We start from the raw sequence: 19019 nt of genomic DNA, 5'->3' as shown, positions 1-19019 counted from the left end.
GTTTGAGTCAAGAATCATTAATGATGTTGTTGTTGTTATCTTAATTAGGGTAATCAGTAATTAATGTCGTCTTCATATAATCCTAACAGTGGGTCCTGCTCCTTCTTTGCTTCCTTAACCACATACCACTCTGGTTAGTGGTTTTTATGATCCCTATATAAACTTAATATCTGTGGGCAACAGAAGTACAGATCAGCAAAGAGAAAGTATATCTTTTTATATCTTGAAAATCCATTTTGGGAAAGAAAGGAATGAACAACATGCAAATGGAAATGGAAATCGAAATGCATGAAGCAGCAGAGAAAGATCTATATGCCCTTGAGAGGCTTGAATCTGTTGGTGATCAAGATCCTAGTTTCATCCCTGCTAAGGAAGATGAAGATTTATGGCTTGATAGAGACCCAGGAGATTTACTTGGTGTTGATGATGATTCTTCTATCTTTTACACTGATTTCCTTGCTCTTCCTGATTTCCCATGCGTTTCATCTTCTTCTTCGTCTTCTCCCTCTAATCCTCCACAGGTCAATACAAGTGCATGTGTCTCTTCGGCCTCATCTTGTTCTTCTTCCTCTCTATGGAACAACATGGATGCAACAGTGCGAGAAAGTGAACAAGAACATGAACCCTTGTTATGGTCTGGGGATTCAATGGAGATTCCAGAGTCATTTGATCCTCAGATCGATGTGGATTGCATCAATGTCATGCAGGAGCTCGGAGATATGGACATTCTCGATACAAATGGCATCTGGGAATCTGTTGGTATGGAGAAACCTGAAGTAGAACAGCAGCAGAAAGAGGAAGAACATCCATATGAAGATCTAGGTATGATGTTCTTGGAGTGGTTGAAATCGAATAAGGAATCCATATCTGCAGAGGATCTAAGAAGTATCAAGCTTAAGAGATCTACTATAGAGTGTGCGGCTCAACGACTCGGTGGAGGCAAAGAAGGGATGACGCAGTTGTTAAAACTGATCCTTGAGTGGGTACAGAATCATCACCTGCACAAGCGTCCTATGCGATCAGGAGGAACAGAAGCAGCAGAAGTGTCCTCACCGTCACCATCTCCTAATCCTTACCCTCCACAGAACTGTTTCCAGAACCCTAACCCTCTCTCTCTAGAATCTAACCTTTGCTACTCCTCTACTTGGGTTCCCCATCAATCCTTGTATGCTGATCAGACGGCAAATGTAGGGTTTCCACCTATGATGGGCTACACAGGAGGAGGAGGAGATCCGGGTTTTGGCAATGGTTCAGGGGTTTTCTGTCAGCCTGATTATCCCATGGTCAATGGTGCAGCAACTTGGGCTACTCCCCCACTACCTCAGCCACATTTTCCTTTATATAATTCATATAGAGATCAGAATGTTATTCCTGTACCGCCACAGGTACAACTGTTTGGCTCTGGTAGGAACCACTACCCATCAGGTTCCACACCATTGATGCAAGGGACAGGTGAAAGACTTGTGAATATGGGTCCTTCTGCAACAAAAGAAGCAAGGAAGAAGAGAATGGCTAGGCAGAAACGGTTCTTATCGCATCACCGTAGCCAGAATCAGAATCATCTACATCACCACCAACAGCAATACTCCAGTAGTACTGCTGATCAGGAGCAGCAACAAGAAGCAAGGATTGCTTCTGATGCTAATTGCACCACTTCAAGTCATGACAACCCAGCGGGCAACTGGGCATTTTGGCCCTCTTCTGAGACCAGTGGTGCAGTTGCTGCTGCCACCATTACATCTATGGAGCCATCTGATGTGGCAGCAGTGGCAGCGGCAACTCCATTTTCAGATCGGCCAACTCTGCAACCACATCATCAGAGACAATTCAACTCTGAGAGGCGTCAGGTGGTCCTCTTCTCTCTCTCTCTTAATCACATTAATTTAACTAGTTAATTCAGTTATACTAACCAAGTAAATGTTGTGTAGGGGTTGAAACAAGAGAAGAACTTGAAATTTCTGCTGCAGAAAGTGTTGAAACAAAGTGATGTGGGTAATCTAGGGAGAATAGTATTGCCAAAAGTAAGTTCCTATCTTTTTCATCATCAAGGGATTAGGGTTTGGAATTGAATTAAATAGTTATTATGGGTTTTGTCTTTAGAATCTCAATTTGGTCTGAAATATTTAAACAGAAGGAAGCAGAAATGCATTTGCCGGAGCTGGAAGCAAGGGATGGGATCTCCATAGCCATGGAAGATATCGTAACCTCTCGCATCTGGAACATGCGTTATAGGTTAGATTTTATTAATAGTATTCATCCAGAGAGAACTCATCTTTCATTCATTTGGGTTACTTATTGCTGCTCTTCTATGGGTGTTGGATTTCAGATTCTGGCCTAACAACAAAAGTAGGATGTATCTTCTTGAGAATACAGGTTTGTTCTTTAAAATTCTTCAAACTTCATTTTTAGTTTATCTTCTTTTGCTTGGTAATTAACATAGCTGTATCCATTTTATGTTGATTTTGAATCAGGCGATTTCGTCCGTTCCAATGGCCTCCAAGAGGGAGACTTCATAGTTATTTACTCGGACGTAAAATGTGGCAAATATGTAAGATGATGAACTCTATCTCGTTAACTATAGAATTTCATCAATTTAAAGAGAAACTAATGGAGGATTGATATTGAACAGATGATAAGAGGAGTGAAGGTACCACAACAAGGATGTAAAATGGAGCCAAAAAGAGGAGGAAAGCAGCAAAGAAATTTGCATGCAACCTTACCATCTGCGGATTGTGACAATGGTCTCTCTTCGTCTTCTCCCATGAAAGAAATTATGAGCTAAGTAGAACAAGTGGTCACTCTGATCATCAGTTGCACTATCTCTGTGGGTTTAATTTTAGTATTGAAGGAGACTGCAACAACGAAGAATTTCTGTACAACCCACAGTCCTATTCATATACTCAAGGATGTACAGGAGTGCAGTTTGTGATTGCCTGCAACCAGTCGAAAAATCTGCTTATCTAGGATTAGATTTTTTATTTTTCTTTGGGGGGCCACAATGTGTTGGCTAGTAGGTTGAACCTTCTTCTGCTCCTTTCCTTTATTTTGCTTTTTGATATGTATGATCATGTTAGCAGAGCTAGAAAAGCTTGAATAGGAGGGTCAGGGGGGATTTAATGCCATTTTTTCCCCATGGGGTACATGGTTATTGGGAATTGGTTTTGAATATATTCTGGGAAATTGGGTAAAGATATAAAGATGAGTAGCTAGTTTTCCAGAACTTGGAACTAGAATCTCTATTCCTTCCCTAACTCTGATCTAAACTTTGAAGTTTGAAGGTACTAGGGTTAGCAATTAATTAGAGTAGATTCACAGGTTAGCAATTAATAGAAGAAAAAACTGAAATCTGTCTCCAGAAGAGATCATAAATCCCCTAACGGTATGTGGGTTAATTAACCTGCTTAATATAAACATAACACCCTTACAAGCCTCGGAGCCTAGGGTACTATCACTCACCTGCAGTTGGTAGTCACCGATCATGAATTGAAGAGCTCGGCTATTAATTGCTAGATAGGCACAAAATCCACACACCACAGTTTCCTGTGGATTGATGACAACACGTTTGGCATTCAAGCCCAAGCAATGGATAGAAGATCCAAATCCCTGTAATTTGTATCTAGTGGTGGCTTTGGAGTTCATCGATAAGGCCAGGAGAATTTGAAGGCATGGTGAAGGATGATAAGATGAGAGTTGCATATAGAGGCTTGTCTTGTTGTCTTCTTTGATATTTTCCCGTTGAGTGCAAGGGATTTGTCCTTGCTGGTCAGGAACTCCATTTCGCCGAAGAGGTAAAGGGTTGCCTCTTCAGCAGTTCTGTAACTTCTCTTATGTGATTTCGTCATTACTGCCTTCACAAGGGTTCGTATCCTTGTCTGGGCCTCTGTATGTTTTCTTTACGTGATTTTTGGTCCATTTTGTAAGTACTTGAAGGTGGATTTTCTTCTTAATGCGTGGTGGAGGGGCCTAAAGGGATTACAATAATTGGAAAAGGAAGTAATCATTGATGGTACTGGGAGACTAAGAAACTAAGTCAAGCATGAGTTTTTCGTTCAAATAATTCTTTCCTTTTGAAATATTTAACTTGTATATATCAACATTGAATTGTGATTTTCTGTCACCCAAAAAAAAAAGAGAAGGAAAAAAACCGTGATTTCCTAACAATCCCTTTTACCTTATAGGAGGTTTTATTTATAAACTGGATAACTTACGAGATGACACTAATTTTAGGGGGTAACTTAAGGAATGGTGCTAAAAATTTTCCTTCAGTTTGTATATGGAAATCCATTAATGGTAATGGACAACTAGAGATTCAATCCTTAGTGAAGAATTACTACACTCTACAAGGCTTGCCTTTCATGGAAATTACTCAAGCAAATGAAGTTGAACTTCATGAACAATTTGGGAGAAGAACTAAACATTAATGAAGATGTTGTAAATACGTTAGGGGTATTATAGTCATTTATGTCTTTTTATGGGATATGAGTGTCTTATTTAATAGTTTCTGAGGGTATTTGAGTCCATTCAGTGGCTTCTATATATATCACAAAAGGGGCTTTAGGGTTTCATTCCTTTCCATTATACTCTATTGTATTCACTCTATTTCTACATGAGTTGAGCTTTGGAGCTTTGCTGGAGGTGTTTGTTGCTGCTGCTAAATGAACTATTTGAGCATGGTTATGGAGAAGCAATGAAGCTTTTAAGGCTTGGATGATTTGCTGGACTTGGTGGATTTGGTTAGACATACCCTGACTTAGTCTCTTTGTTCTTCTATCATGGCTTCAACTCGATATGAATTGGAGAAATTTGATGAGAATGATGACTATATGGTTTGAAAGAATAGAATGCATTCCATTCTTGTCCAAAATCATTGTCATAAAGCCTTGAAAGGGGATAAGGAAGTGTCTTCATCCGTGTATGAAGAAGAGAAATAAGATATGCAAGACTTGTGCTATAGTACAACTATTTTGCACCTAAGCAACACTGTTATGAGAAGGGTAAGGGATTGTAAGATTGCAGTTCAAGTTTGGCTGAAACTTGAACAATTATATTTGACTGCATCTGTTCCTAATATTACTCTGTTAAAGGAACAATTGTTTAGTTTCAAAATGGATGCATTTAAGTCTCTTACTGATAATGTAGAAGACTTTTATAAATTGTCATATGATTTGGCTGACTTAGATGAAGAATTAACTGATAATTCTCTTGTTCTTCTGTTATTAAACTCTTTGCCTGATTCTCATGTTGGTGTTAAAAATGTTATTAAGTATAGTAGGAAGTCTATAACCCTAGATGATGTTATGGAAGCTTTAAAAATCGGGATATAGAACTTAAAACTGAAAAGAAGGGAAAGCAAGTGGGTGAGGGGTTATTTGGTAATTCTGAAAATGGAAGTGGTTTTGAAACTAAAAAGAGGTTCAATAATAAGAAGAAGAAAAAGAAGAAATTTGTGGAAAATAATAATAATGTAAGTAATAATAATAGTAAGTATAATAATAATATGAGTATTTGTTATTATTGTAAGAAGGAGGGGCATATAAGGAAATATTGTAGAGAAAGACTTCAAATAAACAAAATGAAAATGGAAATGAGAGAATGGAGGCTACAAATGTAGTTAATGTTACAAGTGATGCACTTGTAATATCCCCAATTGGTCATCTAGATACTTGGATTTTAAATTCAGGTTGTACATTTCATATGACTCCTAGGAGGGAGTGGTTTATTACTTTTGAGTCTATTAGAGGTGGTAAGGTGTTAACAAGAAATGACCATACTTGTGATGTTGTGGAGATTGGATCTATTAGACTTAGATTGAATGATGGGGCTATTAGAGGTCTTGAAAATGTTAGACATGTACCTAGACTTAGGAGAAACCTACTGTCTCTAAGTCAACTAGATTATAGGGGTTTTCAATGTACCTCTAAGGACGGTTCTCTTAGCGTTATGAGGGGTAATAATGTAACATTGACTGTGGGTTATATTTCTTGAATGGAAGTGTAGTTTTAGGGGCTGCATCAGTCTCTAGTAGAGTTCTTAGTGAGGTGGAGCTTTGGCATAGGAGATTGAGCCACATTAGTACTAAGGGTCTTGGACACTTGTACAAAAGTGGCCAAATAAGCCTTAAAAAGTTCAGTGGCAAGTTCAGTCCACTGAACTTTTGTGATGTGTGTGCTATGGGTAAGCTCCATAAAATCAAATTCACTCATTCTTCATATAAGACCACTCAAATCCTAGAATATGTACATTCAGATTTATGGGGATGTCCTAATGTGCTTTTATCTCTTTCGAGTGCCCAATATTTCTTGTCAATTCTCTAGAAAGGCCTGGTTGTATTTTCTTAGGGATAAATCAGGTGTTTTTGATAAGTTTCTAGAGTGGAAGGCCTTAGTTGAGAATCAAACTGAAAAGAAAGTTAAGAAACTAAGGACTGATAATGGGCTTGAATTTGTGAATAATAATTTTCTAATTTTTTGTAAGGATCATGGTATAACTAGACATAGAACATGCACTTATACTCCTTAGCAGAATGGAGTAGTTGAAAGGATGAATATGACTATTATGGATAGGGTAAGATATATATTGATTGAATCTGGCCTAAGTAAAAAAATTTGGGCTGAAGCCTGTAAGTACACTTCTTTTATAATAAATAATTCTCCATGTACACCTAATTTCAGGTGGAGCAAAGTTAATGCTGATTATAATATCTTAAAACCCTTTTGATGTGTGTGTTTTTGTTCACCAAAGTAAGGGTAAACTAGAGCCTAGAGGTAGGAAGTGTGTTTTCCTAGGATACCCTTTAGGAGTTAAAGGGGTGTAGGCTTTGGTGTTTAGAGGAGAAGAAAGTTGTAATTAGTAGGGATGTGGAGTTTAATGAACTAGAAATTCCTGAAAATTAGTTCTTCTAGTGTTATCTCTAACTCCCATGACCTAAATAATACTTTTCTTGAGGTGGAGTTAGATGATAGATCTAAAGATGATCTAGATACTTCTGATCCTATAGGTGATGAGGGGCTGGTAGTGGTTCTTTAGATGTTAAAGAAGAACTTGAGGATGAAGACTCTTTAGATAACTATATATTGGCTAGAGATAGGTCTAGAAGAGAGATTAGAAGACTTGCTAGATATGCCAATATGAGTGAAGTGTCTAATTCTAGTTCAAATTTGATTTCCTATGCTCTTAATGTTGCTGATCAGCTTGAAGGATGTGAGCCTAGAACTTATAAAGAGGCTCTTGATTGTGTGGACAACAAATATTGGCTTGCTGCCATGAGAGATTAAATGGATTCTTTAGCCAAAAATCAGACTTGGACTCTTGTAGATAGACCCAAGGGGATGAAGCTTATACGTTGTAAGTGGGTTTATAAGTTTAAGGCTAGGATTCCAGGTGTAGAACATCCAATATTTAAGGCTAGATTAGTGGCTAAGGGTTATTCTCAGGTTAGGGGAATAGATTATAATTAGATGTTTTCACCTGTTGTAAAACACACTTCTATTAGAGTGTTGCTGGCTCTAGCTGCTATTTTTTACTTAGAAGTTAGAACTTGAACAATTAGATGTAAAAACTGCATTCTTAAATGGAAAATTAGATGATCATATTTACATGTTTTAGCTTGAAGGCTTTGTTGTTAAAGGAAGTGAGACCAAAGTTTGCCTATTGTTGAGGTCATTGTATAGCTTAAAACAATCACCTAGGCAATGGTATAAGAGATTTGATGAATTAATGCTCAATAATAAGTATAAAAGAAGTTATTATGATAATTGTATATATTATTGTGAATTCAGTCCTACTTCTTTCATTTGTCTTTTGCATTATGTTGATGATATGCGATTGCATCTAAGGATAAATTTCAGATTTATAAACTTAAGTCAATGTTAAAATCCGAGTTTGACATAAAAGATTAGGGATTGTTAAAAGAATTATTGGCATTGATATTCATAAAGATAGATCTAATGGTGTTTTAACTTTGTCTTAAGTTGATTATGTTCATAAACTTGTAAATAAATTTGAAAATGATAATAGTAGGATTGTTGATACTTTTTTTGGTGCACATTTTAAGCTTAGAACTGTTTCTAATGCTACTGTAACTAGTATACCATATCAAGAATGTGTTGGGAGCCTTATGTATTCAATAGTGTGTTGTAGGCTTGATATTACATATTCAATTGGACTAGTTTTTAAATTCATGAGTAGGCATTGTGATGCACATTGGGATATTGTTATGTAGTTATTAAGATATCTAAAAAATTTTGCTTCTTAGAGAATTGTTCATGATAATTCTTGTGTTAATAATCTTAGCATTGTTGGGTTCTATGACTCGATTTTGGCTGCTGATTTGGATAAAATGAGATCTTTAACTGGTTATTTGTTCACCATTGGTGAGAACTTAGTGAGTTGGAAGTCCACTCTTCAACATGTGGTGGCACATTTAACCATTAAGGCTGAATATATTAATTTATTTGAAGCTCTTAAGGAATGTTTGTAGCTTAAGGGGTTTCTTGGTGAGTTTGGATTTAATCATTCTCTTGTGCATTTTGATTCTCAAAGTACTTTGTGTCTTTCTATGAATAATGTATATCATGAAATGACAAAGCATGTTGATGTAAAACTTCATTTTATTAGAGATATCATTGCTAAAGGTCTTGTTAATGTTTGCATGATTGATACATCTATCAATCCTGCTGATATTATGACTAAAGTTGTTCATATTGGAAAGTCCAAATCTGCTTTGAACATGATGAATTTGTTATCTCTATAATCTGTTTTTTGTTTTGTTATTATTTGATGAGTTTTTTGTTTACTCTCAAGTTCTTACACAGTCAAAATATTAGAGTCAAGGTGGAGAATGTTGAAAATACATTAGGGGTATTATAGTCATTTCTGTCTTTTATGGGATATGAATGTCTTATTTAATAGTTAGCGAGGGTATTTGAATCCATTCAGTGGTTTGTATATATATCACAAAAGGGGCTTTAGTGTTTCATTCCTTTCCATTCTATTCTATTGTATTCACTCTATTTCTGCGTGAGTTGAGCTTTGGAGCTCTGCTGAAGGTGCTTGTTGCTGCTGCTACATGAACTATTTGAGCGTGGTTATGGAGAAGCAATGAAGCTTCTAAGGCTTGGATGATCTGCTGGACTTGGTGGATTCAGTTTGCATTGAAGAAGAAGTTGTGTTGTTCGTTTAATCAGATGTGGTTGTTCTGATTTGGTTAATCTTTTTCTTGGTTCATGTTGGGTAGCATTTAGTACTTTAATCTTTTCTCTAATATTCTATAGTGCAAAGCTTGATGAGTTCCTTAACTCATCCTTGGATGTAGGTCCTAATGACCAAACCAAGTAATAAACCACTGTGTCTTGTTCTTGTGTTTTCTTTCTACTATTTATTCCGCTACATTTTTAGGTATAGTTCTTAACAAAAGAGATTACCGATGAGAGTCAATAGTTAGGATTAGATTGGTTGCAATATGGAGAACAAAAGGTTAAATTTTTCTATGCTTCTACCTAATATGAATATGGAGGCCTTGTGTGGTGAATTGGAACAACGAATAAGAAATCCACGCCCTAATGAAATCTCATGCATAGTCATTCAGCTACTTAGGGGTGTCAAATGCAGCCCAAACCGTTAAAACTAAACTACACCGGCACGTTGTAGCCCCAACCGACCCAGATTGAACCTTAATGGGTTGTGTTTGGGCTGATGGTGGTAGAGCCCGCACCAACCCGAACCCAAACTGCAACCCGTTATAAACCGTTTTGCAACTCGTTTTATAGTTTTACATTAAATATTGTTTGAATATCATATTACCATTAGGTAGTTGGTATAGACTATCGAAAAATTGAGCATGAAATCAAAGATCAAATAGTCTTCTACTACTTGTAAAGGACAATTAAAACTATTAAGCATGAATGCCCAATTGAATGTACCAAGTTGTTTAAATTAAGTAAATATTTATCCAATCCAGAGGTATTTCTTTGCATATCAAGTTAAATATCAACCTAAAAAAGTGATGGATTTCACTAAAAGAAATTAACATTTTTTTTCCCCACTAAATGGATCATTTGTATTAAAAAGCGAAAAGAAAAATTACAAACATACTATTAAAGAGCCATCATTCAAACCCGCAACATCAGTTGGCCGCAAATACACCCAACCTCACTGGATCCAACTCACATAATCATGGATAACAAATCAAAATTTGAAATGAGAATGACCAGAAGTCTCTAAATCAAGTTCACTCTTTATCAATGTTGTCTAGGGTATATTAATAGCTGAAGAACCCCGTCTCGCCACCCGATTTGCCAAGAAATCAACCGCATGATTGTTTTCCCTATAACAATGCGAAATTTTCCAATACGACTAGCAAGAAAAAAATTAACACCTCTCCTACACTGCAAGAAAAACCATGGAATCTTCATTTGTTGAATTAAAACTACAACTGCCACTGAATCGCATTCTATCCATAAACGTTGAATATCTAACTTTACTACCCACTCTATACCTATTGTGAAAAATAACAACGCAAGTGTACGTTGTCATAACAAGTAATATAATGATAAAAGATCGTTCCCTCGAAGACTATAGATTAAGTACCAAATTAATTATACTAATTTTATGAACAAATAATAAGGAAGAGAATTATTCTAGACTATAATGCAAATTGAAATATTGAAATTTAAATTGAGATTATTAATAGCTAAGAACCTAGGGGTTAGATTTCACCAGCATTCCCACCCTTTGATTCATCTTTATAATTTGAGAAATATTTTTCTGATTGATAGTCGAGATTCCCTTCGCTATCTACTAGTCTCTCTCGAGTATCAATATAAATTCCCTCAATTGCTAACCCACTATATTTCTATGTGGGTTAAAACAACTGAAAAATCATTAAACTCTATGGATTCCCATGTAACAACTACACAAACCATGTAAGTATATCTCTATCTTACATGTAATTCATGGCTTTTACTCCAATGAACTAAACACATAAATCCCCTCTCAGTTCATTAATTATGATTAACAAATCAATTGAAAAAGTAGTCAATTAATCAAAAGCATGAAGAATAGAAGTAAAAACTCAATCAAAGAAAACAATATTCAAAATTATATTGATGAATTCAAGAGTGGGAATTCAAAGATAGGCTACATCTTGGACAATAATGCCATGGCTTGGGATTTCAAATGAAGAAAAGCTCTCGTAGAATTTGAGTCTTGGCGAGACGTACATCACCTTTGGTTTCGGGAGTAGACTATTCTTCTGGCTCCCCTCTAAGGAGATTTCACCTCTTGAAGCTGAAAGGAACCTCAATTTTTATGAAGGATCTTTGAACAAAGAAGACAACCAATGATGAACTTGTTCACCGGAGATGAGAAAACCAAGTAATAGGGGTTAGGGTTCTGGGTTCCGGGTTCAACAGCCCTATTTTTGTGAATTTCGATTCTTTCAAGGGTTAGTTTTTGTAATTCTCATAAACTTTTAGACTTGATAACTCTAATAACTAAACTAGCGACCCATCCAGCCACCTATTTTTTATTGTGCTAGGTGTCATGATACTGTGGGGGGGGGGGTGGATCTGTTGTCCTCTTACCACCCGCATTCAACACAAAATCAGTTCCACATGCATAATATTATAAAAATAGAAGCCTATTGTAGTGACAATGGAGAAGAAAATGAAACATGAACAAATAACAGGTTTGGTGGAGTTCTTGGCTCTGATTCCATGCTATAATAGAAATTAACTTCATTAATTTTTGCTTCACCCAACAATTGAGGAGAGCTTTCATATAAGGCAACCCAATACATCAGTTACCAGATCAAAAGTATGATAACCCAATGTTGGTTGATAGGTAATACAAGAATTACCTGAGCATCCATAAAATCCTACATGGAAAGATTGCATTCTATTCCAGTTTTACAAAAAATAGTCCACTCTTTCAGGGAAAGAGAGGTAACGAAAGAAGAAATTTTAGTTAAAAATAGATACTGATTGAAATGCATGTAGAGGATATCTGTTCTTGGCATTAATTCATGGCTTGCTTGACAGTGTCTTTCATGGATTCCTTTGTCTCTTGGCCCTTGCTGGTGACAGTATCCTTAACCTTTTCGGTGGTATCTTTGGTTGTTTCCCATGCGCCCTTGGCCTTTTCGCTGGCTGAATCAGAGGCCTTCCCTGCCATATCTTTGGCTTTCTGTCTCATCTAGACTCAATCAAATGCATCAAAGAGAAAGAATTCAGCCTTCTGGAACTATTAGAACATGAAATATTTGAAGTCTTCAAATTTACCTGATCTGCTGTACTTCCAGCCTTGTCCATCATGTCTCCACTAGCATTTTTCACACCTTGGGTTCCATGTTTTAGAACCTCGTTTGCCTTCTTACATGCTTCCGAAGCATGTTGGTCTGCAGTTGCCTTTGATAACAAAGATACATTACTTAGTCACCTGAAGTACTGCAACCAACTATCAAAGATAAATTAAAACCAAGAAAGATTCAACTCACCTGTAGAGGTCGAGCAATGGTAACAAATGACCTGTGGCTCAAGGCGTTGTTTCTCAAAATTGGTAGGACCTTGGGGAATGTGATTGAGCTTGCCATTTTGATTCCTTTTGTTACTGGTTTTTCTTCTTCTGTTTATAGGGTTTCCTCGCTTCTGGTTTTGGGTAAATGTTGATTAATAGATGAGGCAATTTGAATTTTTTCAGGTGCAATATATATAAGGAAGATGGAAGATGGAAGATGTTCATGTAGTGCGGTTCAGTAACTTCTTGGATGGGTTTTTGTGGGTGTGGACGTGGTGGGGAGCATTTTGCTCGTTGTTGATGGGTGACCAACGGTTATAATGGTCAGCGAAGATCTCATCAGTGGTTGATCGTTCTCTTGCCAAACAGGGACTTCAAAATCCACATAATTTAATGGCGTTAACTGCAAATAGAAGTTGTTAACCACTATCATTGAGGGATTGCTTCGTCACGAATGACTGACACCTCTTAGTGAAGAGATGAGGGTTTGATTCTTCTTTTAGTATATGCATTCGCCTTTGAAAGAAAATTCTTAGAAATTTTCTCCACCTAATCTGACCGTCAGATCATGCACTCACACTCACATGAATGTGGATCCCTACTGCCTTGTCTGATATGGATAGATTGTGCGAGTGTAGTGTGGGTGGATGATTTGACAGGCAGACTGGGTAGAGAGGATCCTAACCCCCTCCCTCCCCAAAAAAAAAAATTCAACTTTAACCTCAGTTTCTTGTCACAAGTGTGAAGTTAGCTTCATACTGTAGGTCTGTACCAAAGAAAACTGAAGCTTTTAGAGGATTGCAGGATAGGAAAGCAAAGGCTATGGCACCCCCAAATGATCAAATTACCTTTTATTAAAGAGAATCTTCATTTTCTTTCTTTGTAAGAATGTATATTTCCATGTATTTTTTAATTTTTGGTTAATTTTTATTTAGACTCCTGAATTTGATCCAAGTCACTTTTAACCTGAAAAGAATGATATATTTCATTTCATTTGCCTCCTCTCTATTATCCAAAAAAACTTAATTAAGGACACCCTAATTTTAAAATGGCCAAATACCCTTATATATTTTCAATTTTCTTTTGTGATTGTATGGCTAACTGTCAGATTAGCCCACTATATATATATAGATATATAAAACTAAGCTATGCTTGTAATCATCACTTTTTCTTATTACACACACACATATATATTGGTACACAACAATCTTATTCAAAGCAAGGCAAGGGGGGGGGAACATAATTCCACCAACCACATAGTGGAAGACGGCCATTCTTTTGGGCCCGAAACCGAAAGGGTCTTCTTGGCTAAGATCTGCAATTACATTAGAACTCCTAAGAATAAAGACAGGGATACAACGTATGAAGTTATCCATTAAATAATGAATATCTTGGACCAGAGGCTCCACTACCATCGGAGGTTCAATCTCACCTTCAAGATACTTGATTATCTCCTTACAGTCTGATTCAATTATAATTGACTCGTATCTATATGTAAGCACCTCCAATAGTCCTGCTCTAAAAGCAAGAATTTCTCCCTCTTCAGCAGAATTATAGTTTCCAGGTAATGACGAAGCTCCCAAGAGCTTATCTTCAGCATCTCTAATAATTATGACGCACCACCCTTCTTTGTTCTTGCAACCCATGATGCATTTGTATTTACTTTCACAAAACCTCTTGGAGGAGGTTCCAAAATCAACCGATCATTTTCTTCATATTCCGCCCCCCTTTCTGAAGTTGGTTTGGTTGTCCCAAAACTCTTGCATGGTGTAGACTGCCTTCTCAACTACTTCTTGAGGTTTCCAACTCCTTTCTCCCATGATCCTATCATTTCTAACTTTCCATAACCATCACACTACAAAGGAACTAATATTTTTCATAATTTTTACATCTTGCTTGCCTAGCATGCTGAATTCTTTCCATATAGATATCCATTCTTGAAGAGATCTACACTTGTCATCCGAGATTCTCCAAGAGAGAGGAGAACCAAACGATACACTCTTCGCAAACTAGTAGTGTAGCAGTACATGGGAAGTTGTTTCCTCTTCTAGACCGCATTCTCCACATAATGCATCTACCCCAATCTTCTTAGAAAGTAAGTTAGATGTAGTTGCAAGACAATCCTTACAAGCCCTTCATAGAAAATTCCTGATTTTTTTCCATGTTTTACACTTCCATATTTCATGCCAATATTCTTCCCTCAACTCATTTCAACTATGAGTTTTAGATGTAGAAGGGATCTTCTTTTTCCCCTCTTCTTGGTGTTGTACAAGCACTTTATAGGCACTCTTCACTAAGAATCTTCCACCTCTACTGCAGCTCCAAACTAGAGCATCTTCATTAGGGAACAATGCCAACTTGATGTTAGGATCACACTAGCCTCTTCAGAAGAAAACCATCTAATGAGTTTTGTGTTGTTCCATGTTCTTGACTGTTGGTCTATCAAGTTTGCCACTGTTGAAACCCCACAATCATCCGGCTTTGTAAAAAGGACTTTGAAATTCTTAAGTGTAGGAATCCAAGGATCTTTCTAAACATCAATATGGTTTCCCATTCCTATTTTCCAAATCAGCCCCTTTTTGAGTACTTCCTTACCTTCAATGATATTTATCCATGTTCATGATGGATTATTGCCCAAGCGTGCCTCCAAAAATGTTGTATTTGGGAAATAGATCTTTTTAAAGAATTGAGCTCAACATGCATCAGGTTAAGAAGAGAAGTCTCCAAGCTACCTTGCTTAGCATAGCTTTGTTTTGCATTAAGGGATCTTTGAAACCCAATACCCCTTTGGCCTTTTCCTTGCACAATCTTTTCCAAGACATCCAATGTATTTTTGATTTTTCGTTTGTGCCTCCCTAAAAGAATCTTGCAGCCCGGGCTTTCACCTTATTATGGATGGAGTTGGGGATTTTAAAGTGAGAGGTGGCATAGATAGAAGATGGAAGAGCCACAGGTTTTAAAAGTACTTCTCGGCTAGTTTGATTCAAGAACTTGTGTGTCCATCCTTGGAAGTGACTCTCCGCTTTATCACTAAGGGAGTGAAATAAGGCCACTTTAGATATCCCAAAATCTGTTGGGAGACCTAGATATTTGGTTGGCCCTTCTCCATAGGATACCTTCAGAATTTTTGAGAACCACCTCTTCACTCTTTGCAACGTATTGGGGCTAAAGCATACATTGGATTTGTTGTAGTTTATCAGCTGGCCAGAAGCTTTGCAATAAGCAGTGACTCCTTCTTTCAAAGCATGAACACTCTTCAAGTTTACTTCAAAGAAAAGTACACAGTCATCTACAAACATCAAATGTGTAAGTGGATCTGTTTTTCCCTTGATGCAAATTCCTTTAATGTCACCTCTTCTTTCTCCAAGTGTGATCATCTGAGTTAGGCCTTGTGAACATAATACAAAAAGGGCTGGTGATAAAGGGTCTCCTTGCCTTAGACCTCTTTTCGGAGTTACCATAAATCTCTCAGATCCATTGATTAAAAAAGACTATCTCACAGAGGATAACACATTTAATATTAAATCAACAAATTTAATATTAAACCCCAAGTAAGTAAGGATGACCGCTACATACCTCCATTCAACTCTATCATATGCTCTTTTCATGTCCAATTTGAGTGCCAACATTGCCTTCTTGCCTTTCTTCTTTTTTCTAATGAAATGGAAATCTTCATGTACCATAATTATATTATCTGGAGATGAGTTGGTCTTTCACAAAGACCGTCTGGGCTGAAGGGACAAGATCAGATAACAGGGGGTGGAGTCTGGATGCTAGCACTTTGGTAGCCACCTTCACTGCAACACTGCACATGCTCATTGGTCTAAAGGCCTCCACAAGCTCAGGAGCATCCTTCTTTGGGATTAAGCATACCAGGGTGTCATTGTACCCTCGGGGAGGAAACCTGATGAGAAAAAAAATCACAAATGAATTTGAATAATTTGTCATGGGTTAGATTCCAAAATCTTTGGAAAAAAATAGGGGAGGGAAACCATCAACTCCAGGTCTTTTCAAGGGACCCATAGCATACAATGCAATTTTCACTTCATCAATGGTAGGGGCTACAAGTAACATAGAGTTTTGCTCCTCCAAAACTTTTGGTTGAATGCCTTGAAGTACACAAGTGACATCCTTATCCTCTACCTCTTCAGAAGTGAAGAGAGTTTGGTAGTAGATTTCAAATAGGCTATAAATATTCTCTTCATTAGAACACCATTCTCCATCTTCATTTTTTATTTTAAAGACCCGGTTATGTCGTCTTCTTGCCACAACCGTTGCATGAAAGAAAGATGTATTTTTCTCACCATCTTGGAGCCAATCAACCTTGGATTTTTGTCTCCATAATGTCTCCTCACAAGCCAGTAGTTTTTCCAATTCCTTAGCCACTTGATTCTCTTTGAGCTGAGAAGCTTCTTGTCGATTACCTTGTAATTGAGAAAACTCCTTCTTGAGATTTTCAATTTGAATATGAATATTGCCAAAAGAATTTTGATTCCATTATTTGAGGTCTTCTTGACACCACTCTAGCTTCTTAAATAATAATAAGGGAGGTGGGGTATTCGGATCTCTTAACCGTGCTTTCTTTACTACTGCTTCACAGTTTGGATTCTTCAGCCCCATAGCTTCAAATCTAAATGGGTGAGGAGCTCTCCTAGGTCTCCCATTCGAGTCAATCACCAAAGGGGCATGATCAGAAGAGAATGCAGTCTCCACAAGTACTACAGTTTCTAAAAAATTACAAAGCCATTCAGAATTACCCAAAGCTCTACCCAACTTGATTCGTATGTTACCAGCACCAATTGTCTTGTTACTCCAAGTATAGGCTGCACCATGTGAGCCCAAGTTTTTGAAACCACATCCATTCACCATTTCTTGAAATTGCCATACATCTTTACTTCCTATACATGCACCTCCATTTTTTTCTTGCCAAAAAAGAAAGGAATTAAAGTCACCTGCACACAACCAATTCCCCTGTCTTCCTTCACTCAGTTTGGTCAATGCCTCCCACACTTTCTTTCGTTTATGTTTTTTGGGATCCCCATATAGTAGTGTTAGAAAAGATTGTTGTTTCTTGTAAGTAATGAAACAATCAATCACTCTTCTATTTGATTCCAGAATTTCCATCTTAACATCACCATTCCAGAGTAATGCCAACCCCCTGCCATTCTTAAAGGATCCACCGTCATGCTGCATTCCATTCCAATTTTTTCCTTACTTTTTCTATTTCAGTTGCACTGATCTTGGTCTCCATCAAGAACATAATGTCTGATTGCCACTTCTTGGTGAGATTTGTGAGTGCTCGAATTGAAGGGGGGTTCGCCAGACCCCTGCAATTCCAAGAGATGATTATCAATGTGATCTGTAATGCTGGTCTCCACGATGCACCATGGGGGTAAGCTGTAAAAAAGGATAACCATCCTCCTCTTGCTCCTGACCACTCTGAGAGTCTAATTCATGAGTGCCTTTTCGTTTCTTCTTTTTTGTACTCTCATTAGCCATTTCCATCTCATGTTGAGTATCACTTTCACCCTGAAAGTAGAGAGAAGTTTGAAGGCTAGCTTCGATTGAGAGAGAGGAAGCAACGGTCAAAGTCTGATTTTTGCAGTGGGAAGTTTGAATATTATTGACTTGAGTGTTCGGGGTGGCATATGAAAATAAAAAATTCTGGGTTGTGGGTAAAGTTTGAGATGGGTAATTTTGGGTTGGTAGCATTATTTGGCTTTGGGAATATGGGCTAGGATGGGTAGATTGTATATTAGGTGAGGGTGGGCTTACAGGTGGGGAGTGGAGTGGTGAAGGATATGGGCTTGGGCTTGTGGGTATTTGTGTGAGATTTGTTTGGGACATGGTGGGTATTAGATGAGAAGGCAAAGGGTTTATGAGAGAGACTGATGCTAGGGTTGGGAGTAAAGAGGAGATAAGATGGTGGAATTCAGAATTGAAGAGGGACGCTGCCGTTTCAGAGGAGAGACAAGAGAGGTTACCCGCAAGGTCAGGTTGAGCGATCTCAGCGATCTATTGCAGGTTGGTTGTCGGAGTAGACCTGTTCTTGTTTAAAATTAAAACCATATTTACATGGGTTTTCAAGGTGGGGTGTGGGTGGAGATGGGATGGAGAGACTTTCCCCCTAACGACTATTAAATTTATTGAGTTTCCGTTCCCTAGAGAAAGCAACATGTCTTACATATGTTGCAAAAATCATTCTCCACTTTTTTGACCGGTTCGTTTTTTAAGAACAAAAGAACAAATCACTCCCTACGTACATTGCCAACCCAGCTTAGCCTAGCTCAGCCCAGCCCAATCAATATCAATTGGATCCAAGCTGGCTTTGGTCGAACCAATAACTGAATTGGTCCAGACCACACCAATGAGGAATCAATTTGGTCCAGACTGAATTGGAGTGAACCTAACCCAGCCCAGCCCATTGACATCCCTGGTCATATCTCAAGCAGCTGATTCCAAAGCTGAGGGTGAACACCTTATCGAGTTACTGTTGTAATTAGCTG

General features: G+C 37.6%; 2 protein-coding genes across 2 annotated transcripts; one reads left to right on the top strand and one right to left on the bottom strand.

The window, feature by feature from the left end:
- Positions 1-266: 266 nt before the first annotated feature.
- LOC149022873 (B3 domain-containing transcription factor ABI3-like) lies at positions 267-2782 on the top strand. Its single transcript, XM_089147356.1, has 7 exons — positions 267-1034; positions 1086-1847; positions 1929-2021; positions 2132-2232; positions 2327-2373; positions 2472-2548; positions 2630-2782. Exons 1-7 carry the CDS (start codon positions 267-269, stop codon positions 2780-2782), a joined length of 2001 nt encoding a protein of 666 aa, XP_089003482.1.
- A 9233-nt stretch (positions 2783-12015) lies between these two features.
- LOC149022872 (Late embryogenesis abundant protein (LEA) family protein) lies at positions 12016-12589 on the bottom strand. The gene is made up of 3 exons (XM_089147720.1): positions 12494-12589; positions 12279-12404; positions 12016-12192 (listed from the first exon to the last, which is right to left on the bottom strand). Exons 1-3 carry the CDS (start codon positions 12587-12589, stop codon positions 12016-12018), a joined length of 399 nt encoding a protein of 132 aa, XP_089003846.1.
- Positions 12590-19019: the final 6430 nt, after the last annotated feature.

The sequence above is a fragment of the Hakea prostrata genome, chromosome 3, assembly GCF_041222555.1.
Source record: "Hakea prostrata isolate BN-2017 chromosome 3, UWA_Hpros_2, whole genome shotgun sequence".
Classification (NCBI taxonomy): Eukaryota; Viridiplantae; Streptophyta; class Magnoliopsida; order Proteales; family Proteaceae; genus Hakea; species Hakea prostrata.
Note: the sequence above shows the minus strand (reverse complement) of the source record. Positions and strands in the feature narration are given on the sequence as shown.

Coding starts and splice junctions, on each gene's coding strand:
- LOC149022873 (XM_089147356.1), top strand. CDS start 267: ATGGAAATGGAAATCGAAATGCATGAAGCAGCAGAGAAAGATCTATAT. Junction 2,022..2,131: donor GGAGAATAGTATTGCCAAAA/GTAAGTTCCTAT, acceptor ATATTTAAACAG/AAGGAAGCAGAAATGCATTT. Junction 2,374..2,471: donor GTATCTTCTTGAGAATACAG/GTTTGTTCTTTA, acceptor ATTTTGAATCAG/GCGATTTCGTCCGTTCCAAT.
- LOC149022872 (XM_089147720.1), bottom strand. CDS start 12,589: ATGGCAAGCTCAATCACATTCCCCAAGGTCCTACCAATTTTGAGAAAC. Junction 12,405..12,493: donor CCATTGCTCGACCTCTACAG/GTGAGTTGAATC, acceptor TTGTTATCAAAG/GCAACTGCAGACCAACATGC. Junction 12,193..12,278: donor CTGGAAGTACAGCAGATCAG/GTAAATTTGAAG, acceptor GATTGAGTCTAG/ATGAGACAGAAAGCCAAAGA.